This window comes from Atractosteus spatula, chromosome 5 (assembly GCF_055471065.1).
Source record: "Atractosteus spatula isolate fAtrSpa1 chromosome 5, fAtrSpa1.hap1, whole genome shotgun sequence".
Taxonomy (NCBI): Eukaryota; Metazoa; Chordata; class Actinopteri; order Semionotiformes; family Lepisosteidae; genus Atractosteus; species Atractosteus spatula.
Window position 1 is genome coordinate 32,596,975 of NC_142710.1, and position 23,432 is coordinate 32,620,406.

The 23,432-nt window shown below is 33.5% G+C and overlaps 1 protein-coding gene across 8 annotated transcripts in view; it reads right to left on the reverse strand.

Moving 5' to 3' along the window:
- Nucleotides 1–622: 622 nt before the first annotated feature.
- Nucleotides 623–23,432, reverse strand: part of LOC148834980 (serine/threonine-protein phosphatase 2B catalytic subunit beta isoform) — a 36,682-nt gene continuing 13,872 nt past the window's right edge. The window contains exons 4-15 of one of the 8 annotated variants that reach the window (XM_088915209.1): nucleotides 23,229–23,340; nucleotides 22,226–22,371; nucleotides 21,701–21,840; nucleotides 21,525–21,602; nucleotides 21,324–21,418; nucleotides 20,265–20,390; nucleotides 19,644–19,721; nucleotides 15,763–15,789; nucleotides 9,751–9,835; nucleotides 8,929–9,026; nucleotides 4,678–4,707; nucleotides 623–2,135 (exon numbers count right to left, since the gene is read on the reverse strand). In XM_088915209.1, the coding sequence (XP_088771335.1) occupies nucleotides 1,957–2,135; nucleotides 4,678–4,707; nucleotides 8,929–9,026; nucleotides 9,751–9,835; nucleotides 15,763–15,789; nucleotides 19,644–19,721; nucleotides 20,265–20,390; nucleotides 21,324–21,418; nucleotides 21,525–21,602; nucleotides 21,701–21,840; nucleotides 22,226–22,371; nucleotides 23,229–23,340 (1,194 nt within the window). In that variant the 3' untranslated portion in view covers nucleotides 623–1,956. Of the gene's footprint in view, nucleotides 2,192–4,677; nucleotides 4,708–8,928; nucleotides 9,027–9,750; nucleotides 9,836–15,762; nucleotides 15,790–19,643; nucleotides 19,722–20,264; nucleotides 20,391–21,323; nucleotides 21,419–21,524; nucleotides 21,603–21,700; nucleotides 21,841–22,225; nucleotides 22,372–23,228; nucleotides 23,341–23,432 lie in introns of all 8 variants that reach the window. The other 7 variants (XM_088915216.1, XM_088915212.1, XM_088915211.1 and 4 more) reach the window with 7 other exon arrangements.

Sequence of the window (23,432 nt, forward strand, 5' to 3'; positions counted from 1 at the left end):
TTAGTTAATATACTGCAGTACAAATTAATACTCTTTCAACATAAACAACAGTAAAAGGAAATGGTAAAGGATTTTGAGCTGATCCAAACTAATGAAAATGTAAGGAAGGAAAAAAGCTAAAATATCAAGTCAAAATTAGAAGGCTCACTTCTGCTGACTTCAAATTATCTTTGACAACTTACATATTTGTTAATTGGAAAATTGTAATTATTGTATTTTAAAATGATTTTTTCTTCTAGAATTAAATGTACACAGTGTTATGTCACTAACAATAGTATGGTTTAACCACACCTTGCTGAGACCCTGAGGCAAACAGCATGTTTGAGGTAGGTCCAAATCATTTGAATACGTATAAATCTCTTTATTAAAGGGAAGATGATATAAATTTAGCCTTTCTTTGTAAAAAACAAGTAAAGCAAAAAAGTGAACAAGTAAAACAAAGGTTTTCCGAATGTATCACCAGAATATGTTTTGATTTTGTTCACCAGAACTAAAGCTACAGTTTAAAACAAGCGTTTCAACTGATAGTGCACATATTCCTCCTGTCAATTCAAGAACAATGTACTAACAAAATAGATATAAACTATACTCAGAAAGAAATCACAGAAAGAATTCCACACAATTGGATTAAGAGCAGCTGGTCACACAAATAATTTATTATGCACTACTGTTTTTTATAAAATAATCAAGGAGAACATAACATGCATGCTTGCTTTAGACACTATGTACATGTTGTGCATCAGCGCAAATAAGAGATGGTTCTGGAGAAATATAAAATGATTTAAATTATTTTCCAGGGGATGAATAACAGATCCAATTTTACATGTAAAAAAAAAAAACAATGGGGAAAATACAACAGAGTTCAGAACACTTTGCTACTACTGTAATTGCCCAGTAATTCACCTCTCATGGATTTTTTAAAGTAAATTCTTAAGTTCCACTGGAAAGAAACATTTGCAGAAGGGATAATAAGTGTTTGGATTTTGTGAAAATGTAATGGCATTTTTCAACTTTGTAACTGTTAATTGGGAAAAAATCACCCTAAATAATATTAACATTTTAAGCAGTTTAAATATATTAATAGTAAATAAACTGTACAGCATCAAAGCCTATAGATATTTCTACATGGTTATCCATTGGCTTATGTACTGTATACTGTACATAAGTCTATGCAAATTAAAACATGCATACACAAATTACAGTCAAGGTTCACAGACTTGATATGAACACAAATTTGTAATGCAAAAACACTATTTTTTAAACTGAAATAGGCCATACATATTGTAATTAGAGGTCTTTTTATATTAATATTTATAATATAGTCATAATCTTTTACATTAGAAGGGGATTTATCACTTTATACATAATTGCATTTTCAAGTAATAAATATTCCTTTAGAAAATATTTCAACTCAAAAAAATTATAATACATAATTAGTGGCTAGGAGGAATACACCTGAGGTCAGCATGTTGCACATTTAACAGCTGAATTTGATTTTTTTGGCATTTTGTGTAAATATCTAAAACACGTCTATAGCTTCAGAATGATTTAAAGATCATTCCATCTGCACATTTCAATTTTCCTTTTAAAGACGAAAAACAACAATAAATAAAGGTTTAGCACTTAGCAACTAGGGTTGTATTTGAAATCTTGTTAAATTAACTACCCCACTTTTCGCTCGTTAGGATTGCATCAGTGAAAGCCAGACTCACCCACTGCCCATTTGATCCACTGAAACAGTCCATCATGCTCACAAATATCCACCCCCCCTCTCCTTACACTGGCTGGTTTTGTAGTTGAATGTTGGTTTAACTTTATTACATATTCTGCATGTTGCACATATCAGTCAACAATGCTTGTTAATTCCTTGTCCCTTGAGCTAAAGCTCTGTAGAAGCAGAAACCTAAATAATATATAAATTCAGACATGAAGTGTGCAAAAGAGGACTCGGTGTAGTCACTGCACATTATTGTTGTCAGTCCCATTGTTTTCAATGGCATTCGAAGGGCTTATTGTATGAATACCATCTTGCTGGAGGGCATCTCTCCGAGGGGGCATTCTCTCGTTGATCCTGTCTAAGCCTTTCGCCTCTTCAAAACTGCAGATTTTATGTTGTGGCGAAAATCCTCGGATCGCTTAACAAAATGCAAATCGGATGAGTGAGTGATGGAAAGGCAGTAGGAGGAGGAGACTGGGGTAGAGAATGACAAAACTCAGTATGCAAGTCAACCTGTGCAAGAACTGATTAAAACAAAAGTAAGCTTAAGGTTATCTTATTGTAAGCACTCAGAAAAAGGCAGTGTCAACAGAAATTTTACTTAAAGAAAATATTTGCATTATTTCAATGGCTGTGTATTTTAGGGGCAGCTTGGTTATAAACATACTGCATTTCCATAGGTACATTACCTGACTTTAAAGTTTGAGTATGTTGATGGCAATTTTGCCCTCAGGGACATACATGTATACTGAAACTATGACCAACTACAGCACCATGTTACCAATAATATTAATGATGCATATTATGCACACAAAATGCATACAACATATTACACATCACAAAAGTGTAGCCTTCTGTGAAAAGGTTTAACTATAGCCTACATATATTATATATACATACACATGTAGTACTGGGTTCATAGCCATTGTAATGATGCAGACAAAGACACAAACCTGTAACAGATCTCCAGGAGATTAAAGGACACATTGATCTATACGTTATGCTCTACACAAAAAATACCTTCCAACATTCACCACTATCAGCCTGTTTGTGTACTTGCCCTAACCAAGACCTGTGTCTGAGTGTGCAGGAACAAGCAGTAGCAAAAGGAATAAATATACACATTTTTACATACGACAAGTTTTGTTGTTTTTATGCCTATCATACTTGGAATACATGAAAGTTATTTGTATTCTCAGGGGACACTTTCACTTAGCAATTAGGAAAAACTCACTACAAGGCCATTCACAAATACAAGTTATTTCATCCTGAAACAAGCACATTTTGTGTCTTACAGCGAGTAAAAAAAGCATCATTAACAGCAAATGTTTTTTGAAATACCAAAAGACTTTTCTAAATTAAAGAATAAACTGTCACTACGCTGCATGTTGGTTTATTCTTCCAAACATATTAATACCAGAATGCAAAATTAGAAAAGTTCACAATAATACCACAACTAAACATTCAAAACAACTCAAAAGAAAAAAAAAACAAGAAAGCAAGTCTATTAACCTTTTCTTTGTTAAAGGGTACTCAGAGTTTGGAGACAACTACAAATGGAGCGTAGTGGATTCTATTCCTAACAAAAGCAGGATACATCCCATATAACTAGGACATGTGCCTAATGGAAATGTAGTTCATGTCTTTTTGTGAAGTGGCAGCCCCCAACACATATACTTATGTAACTTATGTAAGATTTTTGTAAATATGTTTTTTTAAATCTTCATGTTCACAGATGCATACCATTCCTACTGTACTTATAAAATAGCTCTGTGACACTTTATCACACTACACGTTAGATTGGTTTCACCAATATAGAGAAAACATTTTGCATGTTTTATGAGATCTTTACAGTGCAACTTAAGGTGAGAAAGAAAAAAACAGTTATTTCCTTAACTAACAGATCAGGAAGAGAGAGTGTCAAGAAGATATTACATTACAGAACACAAAAATAAATCATTTTAAATCACATGAAACTTCTGAAAAACTGCTCACATGCAGGAGTATCAAACAGCATAAAACAAAGTGAAGCATTTGGATAATACATGCAAAGTATGGGGCAGATAAGGAAAAATCTCAAGTCATCAAACTGTTGTTGACATCACTAGGTGCAAGCAGAGATGGTCGGATTAAATGAACTTTTGAATTAGTGTATAGCTCTCCAATTCAGTTTTATTTATTTTGTAAAATGAAAAACAATTCTTGAACTTAAGTTGGAAAAATCATTTTTAAAACTCAAGTTCATAATTTCCTATTTGAAGCCTTATTTCTAGGAGACAGTTGTACATTTCAAAATATATTGCATTTGCTCCTTTCTTAAAGGTCATTTGCCCCCAATAATCGCTGAAAGTTTCAATATAATACGCAATGTAAATCATGCCAGTCAGTTTGAGAAAGACTTCCTGTAGAAATGCTCATGCTTCTAGATATTGATTTTGGACCATATGGGATACTTTTAAATTGCAAAATGGAAAAATCTGGGAATTGCAAGTTTATTTTAATTTAAGAAATAAACAGCTATTTTGATTTCTCTCTTACCATCTGATCTTACTGTATGTTAGATTGACATACAGATTTCAAGCTCAATATATGGATCTATAGATCATTCCAGTATTCTAGCTGTATTAAGGAATCATTTAAGAATTATTTTAAGAATCAAGTAAATACACATTTGATTATAAAAATATCTTATACTGGACAACTCTGACAACACACTATTCCAACCAAAAGATTCATTTAATTGTTTTTCTTTTTACAAAGGCAGAAAGAAGTGTATAGTATTGATCTTGGTATACCAGAATAGAAAAATTACCCATCATATTCTGCTTAAAGTAGTGCTAATCAATTGGGAAGTGACAGATCACTGGTGGTGTAAATTCACACGCAACCCACAAAAATAGAAAAGACCACCCGCTGCCCACCACCACAGATCTGGGCCACAGACAGACACTGCAGCATACCTTCATCAGCCTCTATTGCCTCAACCGTGGCTGTGAGCAGATGCATGCAAAGATGAATGAGAGAGATGCACAGTGTAATATCGCATATAGAAAAAAAGAAAGAAAGGTCAATCTCGGCAATCACAAACACTATCCCACATTGGCTGAACAGCTATGCAGCTTTCTATTTCAATATAAAATATAATAAAAATGATAACCACATCTACCTTTGCAACTGGTTGCTGCATAAGAATGTTGGAGATCTTTTTTATGCCATCCAATGACACACAGGCAAATGGATATTTTGTTTTTCTATTTTAACCAACATAGTGGAAATGGAGGCCTTGATGTATACCTTGACTGCCTGGAAATTTACAGCATTTTTTCCCTAGTAATCATTCAAATATGTATTCAGCACAATTTGAAACAGAAATAAAGGTTATAATCTCAACTAAATTTAGATATGAATGTATAATATTTATTTCCATACTAATTTACATTGTTTGAACATAAATGGTTAATTGTAGATTATTTTTTATAAACTATTTTTATATTAATTCAGATTAAAAATACAAATGCTTAAGTTTAATTTTATTATTTATTTATTTCATTTTCATGCAAAAATATATGCACACACAAATAAACATTTGTTATTTTAACTCAATTACATTTTTAACACTTACACGCAAACAACCACACACAAATGTAAATATACTGTATATGTATATACATACCACAGATCATAAGTCTGGAAGTAACACATAATATATAGAAGGACTTGAGGTTAGGAATATTTTAATAGATTTTTCCTCATGCAAACACAAACCATGTCCTCACCACTAGTTTTATCTTTTGAACATGATGGTACTGTATAATAGATTTTCCATTAAAACCATTTTTGATAACGAAGACAGAACTATCTGTTCAAAAGTGTAAACTATGAAGTGTTAGAGTGAGGAAAATATATTCAGCACCTCTAGATCTTCTATATACAGTGGTGCTAAAAACGTTTGTGAATTTCTGCGTAAATGTGACCTAAAATGTGATCAGATCTTCATCTAAGTCAATAAAATAGATAAAGAGAACCCAATAAAACAACACACAAAAGGATATACTTTTTCAGTCATTAATCAAAATAATCCAACATTAAATGTCTTTGTCAGGAAAAAAGTATGTAAACCTCTAGGATTATCAGTTCAGTTAAGAGGATAATTAGAGTCAGGAGTGTCGATCAATGGGATGACAATCAGGTGTGAGATTGGGTGGCCCAGCCTTATTTAAAAAACTTAAACCCGAGTCTTCACTACCAAAGTCTGGTCTTCACCACACAGGTTTGTGAACGCATGCCATGCCTTCATCAAAGGAGATTTCTGAGGACCTCAGAAAAAGTGTTGTCGATGCTTATCAGGCTCGAAAAGGTTATAAAATGATTTCTAAAGACTTTGGGCTTCACCAATCCACTGTCAGGCATATAGTGTACAAATGGAAAAAAATTAACACCATTGTTACTCTCCCCAGGAGTGGTTGTCCAACAAAAATCACTCCAAGAGCAAGGCCTATAATATTCCGGGAGATCACAAAGAACCCCAGGGTAACGTCTAAGGACCTGCAGGCCTCTCTTGCACTGGCTAATGTCAGTGTTCATGAGTCCATGTTACGTCCCGGTGTGTGGTCTATGTGTGTTTTTGTTACGTTCCACACTTCTGACTTTGATTGTTCTCCCTCTCCCATTGGTCCATCATTACACCACTGTTTCCATACGACATCATCTTAAATGAGTTTCGTCACCAATCACAACTCATCTTATTCAGTGTAAAACATGGAGGCTTTCAGAAGGAAGGGGCCTTTCGTTTGACTTCGGTCCTGCTCGGTGTTGCATTGCTTTTGGTTTTCGCTTCGCTTTTGGTTTTGCTTCGGCTTTGTTGGTTTGTTGTTTTGCTTTGTGTGTAACAAAGCTTCGGCTTTGTTGTTTTGATGGTTTTTGTTAATCTTTTTGGACTTTCGTGTTTGTGTTATCCTTATTTTGCTATTACCTTGCCCACACTTGTTATTGTATCAACCTCTGTGTTCTTTTGTACCCTGTTACTTGTCTACTCTCGTTTGTATTTGTAGTACACTTGTGTATTTGTGTGAACTTTTGTGTATAGAGTTAGTTCAGGTTGTTGGGTACATTTTGCACACACATAGTTGATTCTTGTATTAGTCACACTAGTTTAGTACGGGTGAGTGCCGTTTGTCTTGTATGGTTTTGGGTAGTCAGTGGAGGTTAGCTAGGGTGTTGAAGACGCCGAAGACCGTGTGTTTTGGGTTTTCTTTTGTAGTCAGGTTAGCTTTCCCTCACTTTCTTAGCCAGCTCCATTTTGTTTATTTTCTTTTCTTTGGCACCACTCTAGTTCCCTTACCCTGTGTGTTATTGTGTCCAATTACAAACCAGTCACTTATTCAACTTAAAATCATCACTTTTGCACCGACCCTTGTTATCATGCTTCCTAGTCCCTCACCAGAACCCACCTGCTTCCAGAAATTATCCTAAATGTTACACCCCTTTACCCCTACACACTTGGGGTCGTAACAGTCCACCATCAGGCAAACACTGAACAAGAATTGTGTGCATGGGAGGACAGCTACTATCCAAGAAGAACATTGCTGCCCATTTAAAGTTTGCTAAAGACCACCTGGATGAGCCAGAAGAATGTTCTGTGGACGGATGAGTTGAAAATAGAACTTTATGGCTTAAATGAGAAACATTATGTTTAGTGAAGTCCAAACATTGAATTCCAACATGAGAACCTCATTCCAACTGCGAAACACGATGCTGGCAGTATCATGGTTTGGGGCTGTTTTGCTGCCACGGGACCAGGACGGCTTGCAATCATTGACGGAACTATGAATTCTGGAGTGTACCAGCAAATTCTACAGGAGAATGTCAGTGTATCCGTCCGTGAACTGAAGCTCAACAGAAGGTGAGTCTTGCAGCAAGACAATGACCCTAAACACACAAGTCAGTCTACCAAACAATGGTTGAAGCATAAGAAATTTTGCGTTTTGGAATGGCTGAGTCAAACGTCCAGACCTTAATCAAATAGAAATGTTGTGGTCGGACCTGAAGCGGGGAGTTCATTCAAGAAAGCCCACCAACATCACTGAGTTGAAGCAGTTCTGTACGGAGGATTTGGCCAAAATTCCTCCAAGCCGATGTGCGGGACTGATCAACGGTCACCGTAAACGTTTGGTTGAAGTCACTGCTGCTCAAGAGGGTCACACCAGTTACTGAAAGCATAGGTTCACATACTTTTTCCGACAAAGACATTTAATGTCGGATCATTTCGATCAATGAATGAATGAAAAAGTATATCCTTTTGTGTGTTATTTGTTTAATTGGGTTCTCTTTATTTTTATGACTTAGATGAAGATCTGATCACATTTTATGAAAAAATTCAAAAGGGTTCACAAACGTTCTAGCACCACTGTAGTATATTGTGTTAAATCTAAACTGTTGATCTGCAATGTGTACTATATATTATATTCAATTTTAAATGCTTTTTTTTTAGAAATGGATAATATTTTAAGCCAAGCTATAACACTGGAAACAGACTACGTTTTTTGGGATAGTGCTCCTCACAAGGATTGTACACACAAATAATTTAACCCCGAATGGCTACCACATAGGCAAGGAAAAAGGAAACTTTGGGTTACAGAGACATTTTAGGGAAGGCTGTTTAAAAAATACATACCACATTACACATACATGACAGAGGGCACGAACTTTGGCATAGATGTACCAGGGTATACAAGTCAGGCTGCTCACTTTATCCATATGTACAGAGACAGAACATATAAATACATACATTTACATATGTATTTTTCTGCTTTCTATCATACTTTTGTTAAGCCACAGAATGATAACACTATAAGAGGCCACACAGTACGTCAAAACACAAAACTACATATTTGTATAATTTGCATAATATTCTCTGCACATTTTATGTTCTACGTGAAGAGAACCTGGAACTGGGTGGGGAAAAGGGCATTAGCCATTTTTGCAACTTGATTAAATAATTAACATGTTTTATTTTCTTGTATACCCTGGTGTGGCATGCATTGGAAGTAGCCCCAGAAACATGTAAAGACTGCACTGACTTCAGCCACTAAGACAGGTACTGAAAAGCATAAGGAATTCCCAGCATGCATTATGTGTATTGCTAGCGAGAGAGTGAGACGTGCCCCAGTCCATCTGAGGAACAGCAAGCTGCAAGGAAGCATCATCATTACCGCTCTGCAGAGTCTGCCGTCCTCCTGCCAGAACCCCGCTTGGCAGCATCCCAGTCGGAGTTAACCCTTTCAGTGTCAGCACACTCTCACTTTCCTCCCTACATGTACCAAGAAATAAGTAGCAATTACAAGACAAGAAGACATGTTGTGCATTGACACTGTAATCTGAGAATTACACCATGCACATCCAGCTTTTAGGCCACGGAACTGACCCTAAGTTATGTTTGCATCAGCACATATTTCCTGATCAGGATAGTTAATGTGAAAACCAAATAACTATATCACAGAGTGCACGTGCTCTTACTATCTGCGCTGATGTAATGTATCATTTAGAAAATATCTGCCTTATTAAATTATTTTAATGTGTATCAGGATAACTGACAGCAGTTTTAAAATGTATGACTTTAAGAGTTAAACACTTAGCTAAAGTGAAAAGACCAGTCCAGTATCAATCAGATCTAATTAAGTTTTGCTGTGTACAACAAAACTGAACAACCCAAATATCTTGAGAGTTACCTTCTGTTGATTTCATTAAAATTAACCATCAGAGCTTAAAGAGGAATTTTTTTGTGCATCACTTATATTGGGACATACACAAAGGTGGGAGGTATGTCAGATTTGTCCACAAGCAATTAAACAGAAATTACATTACTAAAATGCTGATCACATTTATAGATCCAAATATTTTCAATGATATAAGAACATTAATTTATCAATTTTAGTTGAACAATTACACTGAACAGCTACTTATTTGTTTAGTGAAGACTGGATTATTATTCACTGTAGCAACAGCAATGTTAAATGGCAAAAGAACTGTCATACCTGAGCACAGAGAATACCCGGGCCATCTTGCCTATTGCTCGGATCTTATTTCTGATGATCTCTTTTCGGGCTGCAGCTTTACCTACTTTCAAGGGAAGAAGAAGCATCTCAAGCATGGGCAAAGGTATCATAATTTATACGTTTGAAGAGTTTTAGTCATCAATCTGTCTATAAATTAACTAAAACATATTGCAGCATTATGCAACTATAACCTGCAGAAACTACTGGGGATTGGGAGGAACTCTATAGACCACCTAGGATTCTTATTGTAACCACAAATTCCACTTAAACCTACCACATTTCACCAATTAAGATCACAACGTATTAATTTCTTAAACCTGTTTATACCAGTAAAGTAGCCATAAGCAAACAACATACCAAGTAGTGGATGTATATAATGTAATTACACAAGCACACACAAACATTTGTCATTTGTGTGATAGTGGAGTGCAAGTCATTTTTTGTGAATTACAATTTGATTAAAATTATTGTGGTTACTGAAGCAACACTGAAGCAATTAGAAATGTTATTAATTCATCATAGCTCATTAAGCAAACATGAGAATGGGTTCAGATCATTCTGGTATTTCATGCTTCATGATAGATACGTATACTTACAATTCATTTAACATGTTCAAAATATTTTGCATTGAAAAAAAATTATTTAAAACACTCATAAAATACAAAAACCATTTACCTCATATAAATATACATAAACACACACAGTAGTGTCTTATAAAAGTACTAACACCTAATATACTGTGACGTCCTTGTTACCTACATTAATCACTAGGTATTTTGCCCTTAAAAACTGTGACTGCAGACAACCTTTAATTAAGTTACAGTTTGTATGATGAAGTTCTCTGCTCCTGTCATATACTGTATTGCTATTACGTTTTTCCACATAATCTGGTCAACTCAAATTACAAATAAAGATAATTTTTTCAAATGGCACATATTACTAATAAAATGTGAGACAAATAAATTTGGTAAAATAAATTCAGTGTTTTCTCAGTACAGTCCAGGTGCATATTTTAAATACAATATAAAGAATTGGCCATTTTTAAACTAAACAATTAGCTGCTTACTATAAAAAATACAGAGTCTTAGCTGGCTGGAAACACTGGGTTAGATACAACTATTTGAGAACAGCTTCAATTGTGGAACAAAGCAGCAATGCTTTTGGAAATATTTTGGGTATAGTTAGAAATGTGTGAATCAATTTTATATCTATATACATAGATATAGAGCCATACATACTGAATGCAACATAAAACATTGTCTTAAAAATACATTACAGCATTGGATTTTTTTCTTGGATATATGTGCATAGTAGTCAATACATTACAATAAATTACAGTCAATAATAGACTAGGTAAAGTAAACAGCCTTTAATTTAAATAACAGAAAGCACATCGTTAATAATTAAAACAATGTACATTGTACCGACTATAAATAATGTGTTCTACTTCACCAATCCTCAACAAGCTAGGTATAGATCAGTAAAATCTAGATCCTGACCAAATAAAAACACAGGCCAACGCAAAAAAGGTTTAGGATTCTATCAGCCTTAAATTCAGTAAGGATTTAAAAGTTCAGAAATGTACAAAAAACTCAAATACATTTATGTCTTCTATTGACACAACATCTGAAGACTGTGAAAAAACAAGGCATTGTATGAGCTTATTTTTTGTTTTGTGTATTGCTAATAGTAAAAGTGCAAAAACAAAACTTGATATATTTGGATTAAACTTGATTACTGTTTTTGTAATCTGATTCATGCAAAATAATGCTATTTGTGTATTTAAACTTTCTGTGGGATAATTACTTTAGGTCACCTACAATCATTAAAAATAATACACTAAGCGGTGAGCAACAAAAAGAGGATGGTTAGATGTTTTTTTAATTCTGAGTTTGTTTTTTTTAGGTTATATCCCACTATTTAAATTTAACTTGACATCTACTTAGCTTCAACAAAAGTAATATAAACTTCCCAAAAAAGAAAAATATCCAAGCTGTAATGAAACATGCAGTAATATGAATTGCAAGAAGGTTACAAATCTCAATCTAACTGTATAATGGTTACAAAATAACTGATAACTTCTGTAACCCTCAAGCAATTATAACAGTTCTACAGTGTTGCCTTTCAGAAATACAGAATATCTACACATTGGGTTATGGGGAAAAAATGACCAGTGATGACACTGACTAGGCTAAATCAGACTGAATTTTCTAATTGCCAGAGCACTGTCATCACTGCCAAGGTTTTCACCTGTGGCTGGTATTTCATATAAAGAACATAAATGTCTGTATGTGAATGTACAATTGTACAAGGTGAATGTATGATTTAAGTGCATTCTGCATTGCAAATCAGTAAACCAGGAGGCGTAAACAAAGTTCACATAACAGCAATTCACATGAGAAAACTACAAATTACAATGTTACAATGTGGCCACCAATATTTTTCCCTGGTGTGCAGTTTGATAAAAATGCCAAGACATCACTAATCAATGGACAGTAATCCCATTAATCAGACATTTGTGTTTTTCATATCAAGCACTAGGGCTTCACTTCAATGTATACAGTACTTATTACTACCATTACAAAACAGTGAAGCGGGAAAACATTAATCATTTATAAATCTAAATAAAAATGTACCCATAACCTTAGTCTAAATTACAATAAAAATTATTAGCATCTCTTATGTCTTTAAAATCCCTTAGAATGCAAGCTCAAAGAAAATTATCCTACACATAGACACCCACTTTTTTCCTCGAAATTTGTGGTGACAAAATAACACAATGGAAAAGACATTCACTATGTCTCTCTTTCCCATTAGGTCATTACATTTATGACAATTTATGAGCCAAGTTAAGCTTCAAATTCTTGATGCCACCAAATGTGGTCAGTTAGTAGTTCCAATAAATCCCAGATCAATTCGATCAAGGCTATTTGCTGGGAAAGGCTACTTAATTAACTTAATTTTAAAAATGGAAATTAATAATAGAACATTTTTTTCAAGGCCTGATACAGTACATGAGCTTCTCTTGTTGCCATTCTAACACTTGACCTTGTCATATTTCAATAAAGCAATACTCCAAACAATATTAGCGACATTTAATTTGGAAAAGGTTTTTAAACCTTTCTTTTTAAAGCAGACATTGGAACTGTTTTCATTAAGCATTTTAAATGTTTTAAACATGGAAATATTCTTAATCAACACTTTGATATTTTTTACAATCCGGTAAGACTAAAGTATTTTGTATGGTTTTCATTTCCTGATGTTTGGCTTCTTGTGTATGTATTTTGCATCATCCGTTGTTTTTTTCCCTTAATACTTCACTCCTATGCTAACTACTATCATATATCAACAACAGTTATGAAAAGATATGTTAAACTGGAGTGTATTCAAAGCTTGACAATATATATCTATCAAGTGTTGCTAAGCACAATGCATGTTCAGTAGGATGAAGAATATTAACTGGCTTCCCTAGCACACTAAAATACACTCTGACCTAAGAAGCCCTTTGATGGTGCTGTTTAAACTACCATATTCACATGGCAAATATTACAAGCAAAAACAGGTACAGAGGATCTTGTACAACAAATGTAGTACTACTGGTAACAAGTAAGAAGACAATGTGAAAATGGAGGTGGCACAATTTTTTGTAAGACTTCAAAACAAAACTAATAAATAGGACATTTTTCAGTCATGAAAAAAAATAATACTGATAAGCTACTGTAGTAATACATCTTGTCAGTTTCACAAAACAAAATAACATGAAACTGACACTTGACTTTTCTGAAATATTCTGATTCATTTAACTTGTACTGTACACATTTGTCATTAAAAGATTCTGAAATCAACATGTCTTTAATACTCATTAAATTATGGTTTCTTCATGTTTTTCAGTTTTAATGGACCCTGATTTAGAACAGAACAGTGTTAGAAATCAAAGGATCAAAAACCTTAAAACCTAACTTCTATTTTCAATATTAATGAGTCAACTCCATCTAGATACTGCTGGCCTCTAGAGGGAGCAATAATACAGCAGATCATGTTAAGATAAGATCACTTTATTGGCCATATACAATTTCTTGTATTAGGATTTTTTTTTTTTTCACATACCCCAGCTCTCTCTCCATGAGACACAAAGACCTCATGAGAAGCTTGAGGTCAGAGTGCAGGGTCAGCCATTGTACAGCGCCCCTGGAGCAGTTTGGGTTAAGGGTCTTGCTCAGGAGCCCAATGGAATAAGATTCCTCTGCCGGCTGCAGGATTTGAACCAGCAACTTTCCAGCCACAGGCGCAGATCCTTAGCCACAGAGCCACTGCTCCGACCACGTTATTTTTGGTAAGATCAATACCCAAAATGAGAACACAAACATTTTTAAGTACTTGCATATGAAGTAAGGAAAATTGAATTTAAAATAAGGCAGACTTTTTTAAGATGGACATATTATGAAAAAAATAAATTCAAATGTTCCTTTATATGGAAATAGCTAAAACAGAGTATTTAATTCAAAAGTTTAAACCATTTTAATTTCTTTCAGACTGTGAGCACAAAATCACTTCAACATACATTCATTTTATGAAACTGCTGTCATTCTTTTACATAAAAAAAATAAAATAAACATTGTAATACTGTCAGCAGTTTCTTGGAATTTCATTTTGTTTCTCACCACGTATAAAATTACAATATTGGCAGCCAACACAGATCTTCAAAAGAAAAGTGACAAGGGTTGTGTTGGGTATGATCTTGACCCATATTGTAATATCAATTAATACATGTGGGGAAAGCAAGTTAGGGTCACGTTAACACAAAGTTTGCTGGTAAATAATATCATAACAAAGAGACACAACCTATATTGATATACAGTTACCATAGCAACTGATAATCTAAGGAAAAGAAACAAAGGAAAATTGTCTCAAATTACTTAGAACCAAGTTACAGTGAAGCTTTTAAAATGTTTTTAATTAAATGTCTGGCCATCAAATGCCAGATCAGCAGTGTAATAGTTCAGTTCCTATTATGTTACCAGAATGCTTCTTAGAATGACCACAAGATCAGGTCAAATGTACACTCTTTACTATTTATTCCTCTGTGAATTATCTTAAAGAACCCTGTTACTTTGCAGTTTTAACACATGGGTATGTGGTATTTCTTAGCTCATTTATTGGAAATGCAGCAGTCAAACCAAAGTCACACTTTCCTCAGTCACTTTTTGACCTTCCATTTATTTTCTCTCTGTACTTAAACAATATAGAAAGGAAATGACTGCAGGCCAGATATAAATGGAGCTGTCAAATAGGTAAAAGCCTGTAGCTACCTGGATGTAGTATGTGCACAACAGGAAAAATAATCTAAATAAGCCAAATTAGTAAAAGACAAGCTTCAAAGCTCAAATAAGAAAACAAAATGCTTGAGCAATTTTAGGTTTTCATTTACAAACTGCAAATACAACCTGAGTGATGTGCACTCCAAACATTAAAATTTAAGAAAACAACTTGTAATCTTACAAAACATACCTACAACAAACCTCATTTCTTACCTTAACATAATGTCTGCATTTAACGACACAAACCGATGACTTGATATATTTTCAATTACAAATTAACTGCTTGAACTTTAGATGAATACTGACTAACGTTAGGGGTATAATTGCATTCGATTTAGGCTTAATCTGCTATAGCATGCAAGAGTAACAAAACAAAACAGCAAAGCAAAGCAGCTAAATGACCTCTATTCATGCACATATTTTGTTTGCAATAAACAGGTAAAGAATGAAGAAAGCCTAGAGTCTAGGACAGCAAAGAGAAGGAACAAAGAGCAAAAAACTTCATGCACAGAAAGACAGATGTCCAGAAATATGACTTAGTATATCCAGTCTCTATTTGCTGGAGGATAGTATGTTAGGTTTTTAAGAAATTAAATCTTTTTCCAATTGTAATGAATGGTGCTTTGTAATTCAAGTCATATTTCACAGCATAACAGCTCTGTCTGGTCTGTACCTTTTCTACTGCCATAAATGAGTCGCTCTTCAGATGGAGAATCCAGAATAAAAGAAGTGTGATGAAGAAGAGAACGAGTGAATTAAGACAAAAACAGAAAGAATTTAATTGCAGATGGTGATGTACACTAGAATGAAGGTGAAGAAATAAAAGGAAGAGAAAGAAGCCAAGCTGCAACACAGAAAACATTAGTTTAGCAGAAACCAAAACTCCTTTGTTCACTATATCAAATATCTACGTATAATTTAATCACATTGAACATCTATAGATTAATAGAGCAAACCAACAAATGACTTAAAACACTCCTTTTAGGCAACTAGCATGTTTGCAATAAAACAATGTTTTTTTACATTCCTAGACACTTATGCTTTTTTATACAAATTGAAGTTTTATTAATAATACATTAAATTAATATAGTGATGCTTTTTAAAGACCAAATTCATTTTTTTTCTTCAAAATAAAAATATTGTGAAGCGCAAAGAAACACTACATGAAATGAATAAAAATCAACCCAAATTCCACCCATTTTAAAATATTATATCACATTGAAAATGTAATTGAAATTTAGTTTTTACTTACCTTATACAGTATATGTATTTGTTTAATTTTTCAACATTATCACTTCTACAAACCTAATCATTCCTACTACTTACAGTATTTACAATACATAATTTCAATTGGAAAATCTTAATTTTCCAATATGAAGATAAATACTAAGGAGTCCCACACTCATTTATCGGTCTTCTGTTCCACTTGGAAGAAAGTCGGTTTAATCACAATTTTACTACTATAAAAATGTGCAATTATGGAAGTTAAGCAGCTTACAGGCAACCTGTGACTCATACAAAACAAAGGTGCACATATTTAATGGGAATCATATCATAATCCATATCAATCTTATTCTTAGCCTTAAGAACACCTTAAAGCCACTGTTTTCTGCTGAAAATGCCATAGCACACTGAATTTACTGAAATTTCTCTAGAACATGCAATGCCAACCTGTCAAACACAAACTAAATAACCAGACAGTACCCAAAGAGATAAAATGCCAGATTCAGTTTGAATATTTATTGTTGTCACTGCTTCAACTATAAAGTGACCTCCCACTTTTCAGGATATCCCTTAAACAAGAACACAAAATAAATGAAAGCTGGTCAACATAACACAAACATAAAACAATTTACTCTATAAAAGTGGAGAGGCAGTGCAACTACAGATTTAAGGATTTTCCTCAGGTCAGACCCAGACAGTTACATTAGAAAGTCTAATCTGTAGTAAAATACATTATTTCTGAAGTTATGTCAGTAGTTGCCTGTAATTTGCTTTGTGACAATGTTTCATGGGGCTACTATTCAATTGAGACAATGATTGATAAAAAAAACTCCACAAGACTATGTTCCTCTGTGGTTTTCGGTAAAAGCCATGGCCCAGTGTAAGTTTTGTTTTGTACAGAACATTTCTCAATAACACTCAAAATCTATCAAGTAACAATAGGGTATATTAAAAGTATGGCTGATGACCTTGTAGAGGTAGAGGAGTAAAGTAAATCTGGAATATACATATAGTACTAAGATTTTGCTAAGCATTAAATCTTTTTTTTTCTTTAATACTCTACCACGGCAAATACTATTGTGCAACTTGAATAAATTAATGATAATATATTGCCAAATAAACACATTTTGCATTTTGTTTTAGTTGAACTCCATGTGAAAGTTTAAGATAGAAATAGCACAACTTTGACATTTTATATTATAATAACCGACAGGTCTAACTACAAACTTTTTTGTGCTTGTCAGATGACTTTGAATTTCACAGACCTTATTATTCACAACATATCTGACTGTATCAGAGTCAAACTATTTTCAGCACCTTATTCTTTCAAAAGTTGAAACTTTAGATGATCACAATTTGACATTCAATAAACAAAATGTATTAATTTCCTCTTTATTGAAAATTCCAATACAGCAAAAGATGAGCAGTAGCTTCATGTCAGTAGATACTAAGAATATTAACCAACTTGATCCTTTAAATGATTGAGCTGATTTTACTGTATGTGTGTTCAGTACATTAATGTACTATGTACTGTACTTTACTTCATCCGCAGATATAATACAATAGTCTATCTTTTTATAATATAATTATTTTATGGTATCTAAAAAGGTAAGATACCTGTAATCTGTAAAGCTAAATACCTCTTACACAGAAAGTGGAAAAAGATTAAAAATCCCCTAGTATGGGTCATATTTGTGGTCTCCTGACATCACTTGGGCTACTTGTGTATGTACAAATTAAATGCATCAATTTGGGAAAGATCAACGTTAGGATAATGGTTACGTTTAGGCAAATTAACAAAATTCCTCAGCAGCACAGACTAATGTACTCTGAAAGGTGAAATATATAAATGCATTTTCCTGTTGTTCTGCATCTTACTTTTGCATATTACATAGTTTTTTCATGATTGTTGTTAAAATTCAGGAAAATTTTTCTCCAAGCATAGTTCACAGAACAATGTTTAAAATGCCAGATCCATGACTGTATAGTGTTTTCTAGGTTTCTAAAATTGTGAAATGCTGTTCCCTTTAATAACATTTGTATCTATTTATTAGAAGTAGTACCTGGAAACTAATATTAAACTGTATGGAAGCAGAAGTGATATATTGAAGGTTATGTGGTATTGCTGCATATTGCAGGGCACTAAACCCTCCCAAAACCAGTAGTGAGACCCACCCAATCTCCACCAGGACCAGTTCACACTGAACTGTTCATAAATAAATGGATTTTAGATAAGCTATTGATAAAAAACAGATATTTATGTGCCATTTGGCAGAGTAGAGTGGGGTCTTCTATAGGCATTTTGAAACCGAGTATAGAAAAACACACTAGACACAGCTTTCATTGGGTGATTAGGCTATAGAATGTTATGTTGTTTAAATACTATGTGCTGTATACAACTAATACATTTGGATACTAAAACAATAATTTGGAAAATAAATTTGGATTCTGGAAATATTTATTGCGAGGTTATTCACAACTGGTAAGTGGTAGACAAAATGGGAGGACCATAATGACACAAGCTGTAGTACTATCTAGATGCATTATAAATTTAGAAAATACAATTTGGTCTATTTACACAAAACAACTCTATACAACTGTGGTATTTTATGTGTTATAAAAAAGTTACTAACGACAATCTAGGCAGAGAATGATGTCAGAGTATCACATATATAATACATTCCAATGAATTCTTATCAATTAAGAATTCAAACAACAGGAAAATGGAAATGATATAAAATGATATTAACACTTTGATTTCTAGTTTTGCAGATTTTTTAAACCAATAAAAGGGACAGTTTAGTGCTATTCAAGTACTCCATGAAACCTGCTCTGCAGGTGTTCCCAGGTTAGTTGTTAATTTCAAGAATGTTTCTATAATTTTATAAAAAATGTGAAATATTTTTTTCTGAGTAACTATTACACACGTTCCATATTCCATTCAAGATCTTTCTCATACTAAGTTGCAGCTAACATATAACTGCATTAATAAAGTTCTGTGACAGTGATTTGACCCTACATTTGTACTTTGGACTGGCTTACAAAAACACCTTGTGAAAGAATCTAAATAAAAAGATCTCTTGAAGGAAAATAATACAGCATTACTAGAACGAAGTTCACACATCTAAACTACACATATTTTGTACGCAATTTAATATTGTATTTTGTCCTGAGCATATGCAGTACACATAACTGTGAGATTCTAGAACAAAAACAAAACCACTAAAGAAGATAGTCACCATCTGTGAATCTGGAATTTTTTAAATTATGCAGGTTATAAAAAAGATAACACAGACAAGAAAATCTCACAAAACAAAAGTTTTTTATTACCGTCCAACTGATCTTCACCCTCTGTCATTAATTCATCATCGGAGCAAATGTTGAGTACATTCACCAGCATCTCTGTAACTGATTTAGAGACAGTGTGTTACTTTATCCTGAAAGCAGAAGCTTCTGTATTTGCACACAACATGATAATTGGAAAAGAGGTTTAACTCTAAAATCTTTGATTTGAACAGATTTTGGTAAAATAAAATGCTTCAATGTTTAATAATACTATTTTAATATGACAATTTATTGGTGGTCAATGCATTAATCACATATGCTGAATGTATAACATGACTTCAGATTATCTAGCAATAGGTATAGCATCAATTAAATATCATATCCAAAATGTTTTTTCATGCTTTATGGGCTTCCAGTGAGGTCAGATGTCCTAGAAGAGGCCAAAAGAATGTTAACCAGGTTTCCCTGCAGATGATGGCAATAAAAGACTGTCAGAATTATGTTTCTGAACTATCAGTAGAAGCCTAATAGGTTTTAAGCATTTATTTTGCACTTAGTGCACCCAGCAAAATGCAAGTGGACATACAAGGAAATGTAACCAGATTCAAGACAACATTTTTAGCACAAATAACTCATTTTCTAAAGATTTGGGTATACTTCACATACCTTTTTCACCAACAAATGGTAAAGACCACGTGAAAACATCCATGAAATTAGGCAGCCAGTATGGATGTGGTGAACAGTTGAACTGCCGGATGTTCATCACGTTACTTTCATATTTTAATACAGCAGCTGCAATGACAAAACCCCTTAAAATCCCAAGGATGCATATAGGTTTTACTTTTTATTGTACAACGTAAAAGTTGTTTACAAAAGTACAACTGTAACAATATCATGAATGAATATGACAGCAGCCAACATACAGTAAATGCTTTTTTTCCCAACAAACAAAAAGCTATAATAAACAATATTATCACAATAATATAATAAGCTATAAAAAGAGAGACTGTTATGGGTACATGACACAAACGTATACTTTAAAATGACAGTGATTGAGATCAAAACTTTATGGTTGTGGCTTCACAATTCTAAATGTCAAAACAACAAATGCCATTGGAAAGATCTGAAATAAACGGGATATAGGAAAAAGAACAATAAAACTGCCTTGTGTTTTGGTTGCCGGCTATTAAATAAATTATGATTTTGGTATCTGAAAGATGAATACAAGACAAACCTGGACTCAGAAAGTCCCTACAAGCAAATTCCAGTATTATTCATTTTAAGAAGCAGGCAGTTAGGTGAAAGTGGATTCTTTCACAGTTTTATAGACACACTTTTAACTGAAATCTAACACCTAGAAAACCTGTCCTGTTTTGATAACCATTTATACAGTATGTCTCACAAAAATCTTTTATTTTCCTTCAGAGTCAATTAATTATTGACATTCAGAATTAGCACCGCATTACCTTTAATTATTAAATTCAATAATTTATCTTATCCTCTGATTATTAGGATGAATGTGTTAAACTACAGTAGTGCAGAAATATAGACAAATTTGAACAATATGTATTGAATTGTATATAACCTAATTTTGGATATAGTATGCCAATTTGACCCCAAAATTGCTCAAAAAGATAACCACCACATCACCTTTAGTCAAATATTACACAATGTTCTTCAAAGCTCAGTACTGGATTAATACTTATCAATGAGGCTGTTACTTACCTTTATTATTGTACACATCTAAATAGTTAGGTGCTGAAAAAATTGTGATTAGTGATGGAAAACCTGTGGTTTGACTTTTTCTGTACATTCTATACCTGAAAAGACAAACAGATTATTCCAGGTAAAAACGCAACCTTAAGCACACAACTTATGACTTTAGCTCAGAACAACAAAGTTACACTTATGTCTAAAGTGGCTTACCCTGCATCCTGAGCTTCGTGTGCTCTAATTATTGATAGCAAATTGTTTGCTTGCAAAAATTCACACACTGCAGGGTAGCTGAAAGCAAAAAATAAAGGGTAATATTCAAATTTGGGGTGCAGAGGCTAGATATTAAAGAACTGTCAACAGTAGGTGTGTAGAAAAACCCAGATTACCTATAGAAGTATGAGCATCCACGGACAGTGTTGTGGCTAAAGTGCTCTTGTGACTGCTCGTTCCCAAAGTCTTCAGAGGGGTCTGACCACAGCAGGTCACACATTGGCCCAAAAGCAGGTGGCTCTTTGAACCTATCTAACTGTGCAAACACAAAGAAAAGAATATTTGTGTAACTATCAAACGCAAGTATTAAAATGTTCTATTTTAGATTTCTAAAATTCACTAGTACAACAAATTAATATATAACATTCTTAGATTCTGATGTTCTGAATTATATTCCTTCTCAATATTGACTTATTTTCAGTCTCTTTTATGTTCTTGGCTATAGCTGACTTTAACACAGGACATCAGTAGAGTGCAAAGTAAAGCAGATTTTAAACTAAGTAAAAAGATACTGGATGGCTCATTATTATTCTTGAGACCCAGTAGTGCAAAACATGAAAAAAAAGCCTTAACTGTATGTGATGTAAATGCACGTTTTGGTGTAAATGTGTTCATTAAGATATAAATAAGGTAATACTTACTCTTCTAATGTCATCTAAAGTTTGGATTTCCGGAGAAAGGCCTCCGTGAACACACAGAAACTGCTGATTTAACAGTGCGGCGAGTGGTAGGCAGTCAAAGGCTTCCATGCAAGCATCATACACTCTTTCGGAATATTTGATTTTACCTGGAAAGTTAAAAGATCCAAAGAAACAAATCAAGTGTCTGAAGTGTGACCAAGTTTCAAATCTATAAAGAAAAGCCACTCACTGAGTGGCTTTATATAAACTAATGCCTTTATATAAACAGTATTTTTTCTTGATATTAACTTTTTCTATGCTGAAAAAACCCACAAACATTTTTATACCACCAATGACGCTGAAAAAACAGTATTTGTAATGATCAAGTAAGCTCATGTGACATCAAAATGAGTGACTTTGCATAATGACAATCCAACCTGAGTAAAATCAGTCCAAAAATTTAAATGTTACAATTTAATAATGTTAAACATTACACCGTCCAGAAAGCTACTGTATATGAGCAGTGCCAGGCCTCTATATAAATATACAGCAGTAAGTTTGAACAAAATGCTTTGAATTTTGGTTAGGAAAAAAACAATTTTAACTTGTCTAGCCTATAACCTATAAACAGTAATTTCAGTTGTCTGCTTTGACAAGGGACTATGGGTGATACATTTAAAAGACAGAACAGCACATACTTTTCAGTTCTGTAATAGCAATCAACATTATGAAAGTTTTTTTTTTAAGTAATGATCATCAGTATTTATGTTTTTACATTAAACCAGCTATATTCTTACTGCAGCCATAATATGGATGACCTGTGCATATTAATAATTTAAGTGCAAGTCTTTTTTTGTTAAAAGTATATAATTGTTTTCTTTCGCATACCTCCAATCCAAACACTGTAAAACTGTACAATATTATCTTATAATACTGCAACAGTTAGGTAATGATTACAAGCTTCAGTACAGAGTACAGCAATTCAAAGCAATAAAACATGCACCTGGATGTGCTTTATACTTACATTCCTGTTTAAATGTGAAATACTCTGTGAGGTGTCTGCATTCATGATTGCCTCTTAATAGGAACAATGTGGTAGGGTATAGAATTTTCAGTGCCCACAAATACAGAACACACTGTGAAAGAAAGCAAAGCATTTATAAATTCATGAATACAAGCAGAAAACAAAACACAAGCTTTCACACGGTAAATATATATATATAATTTC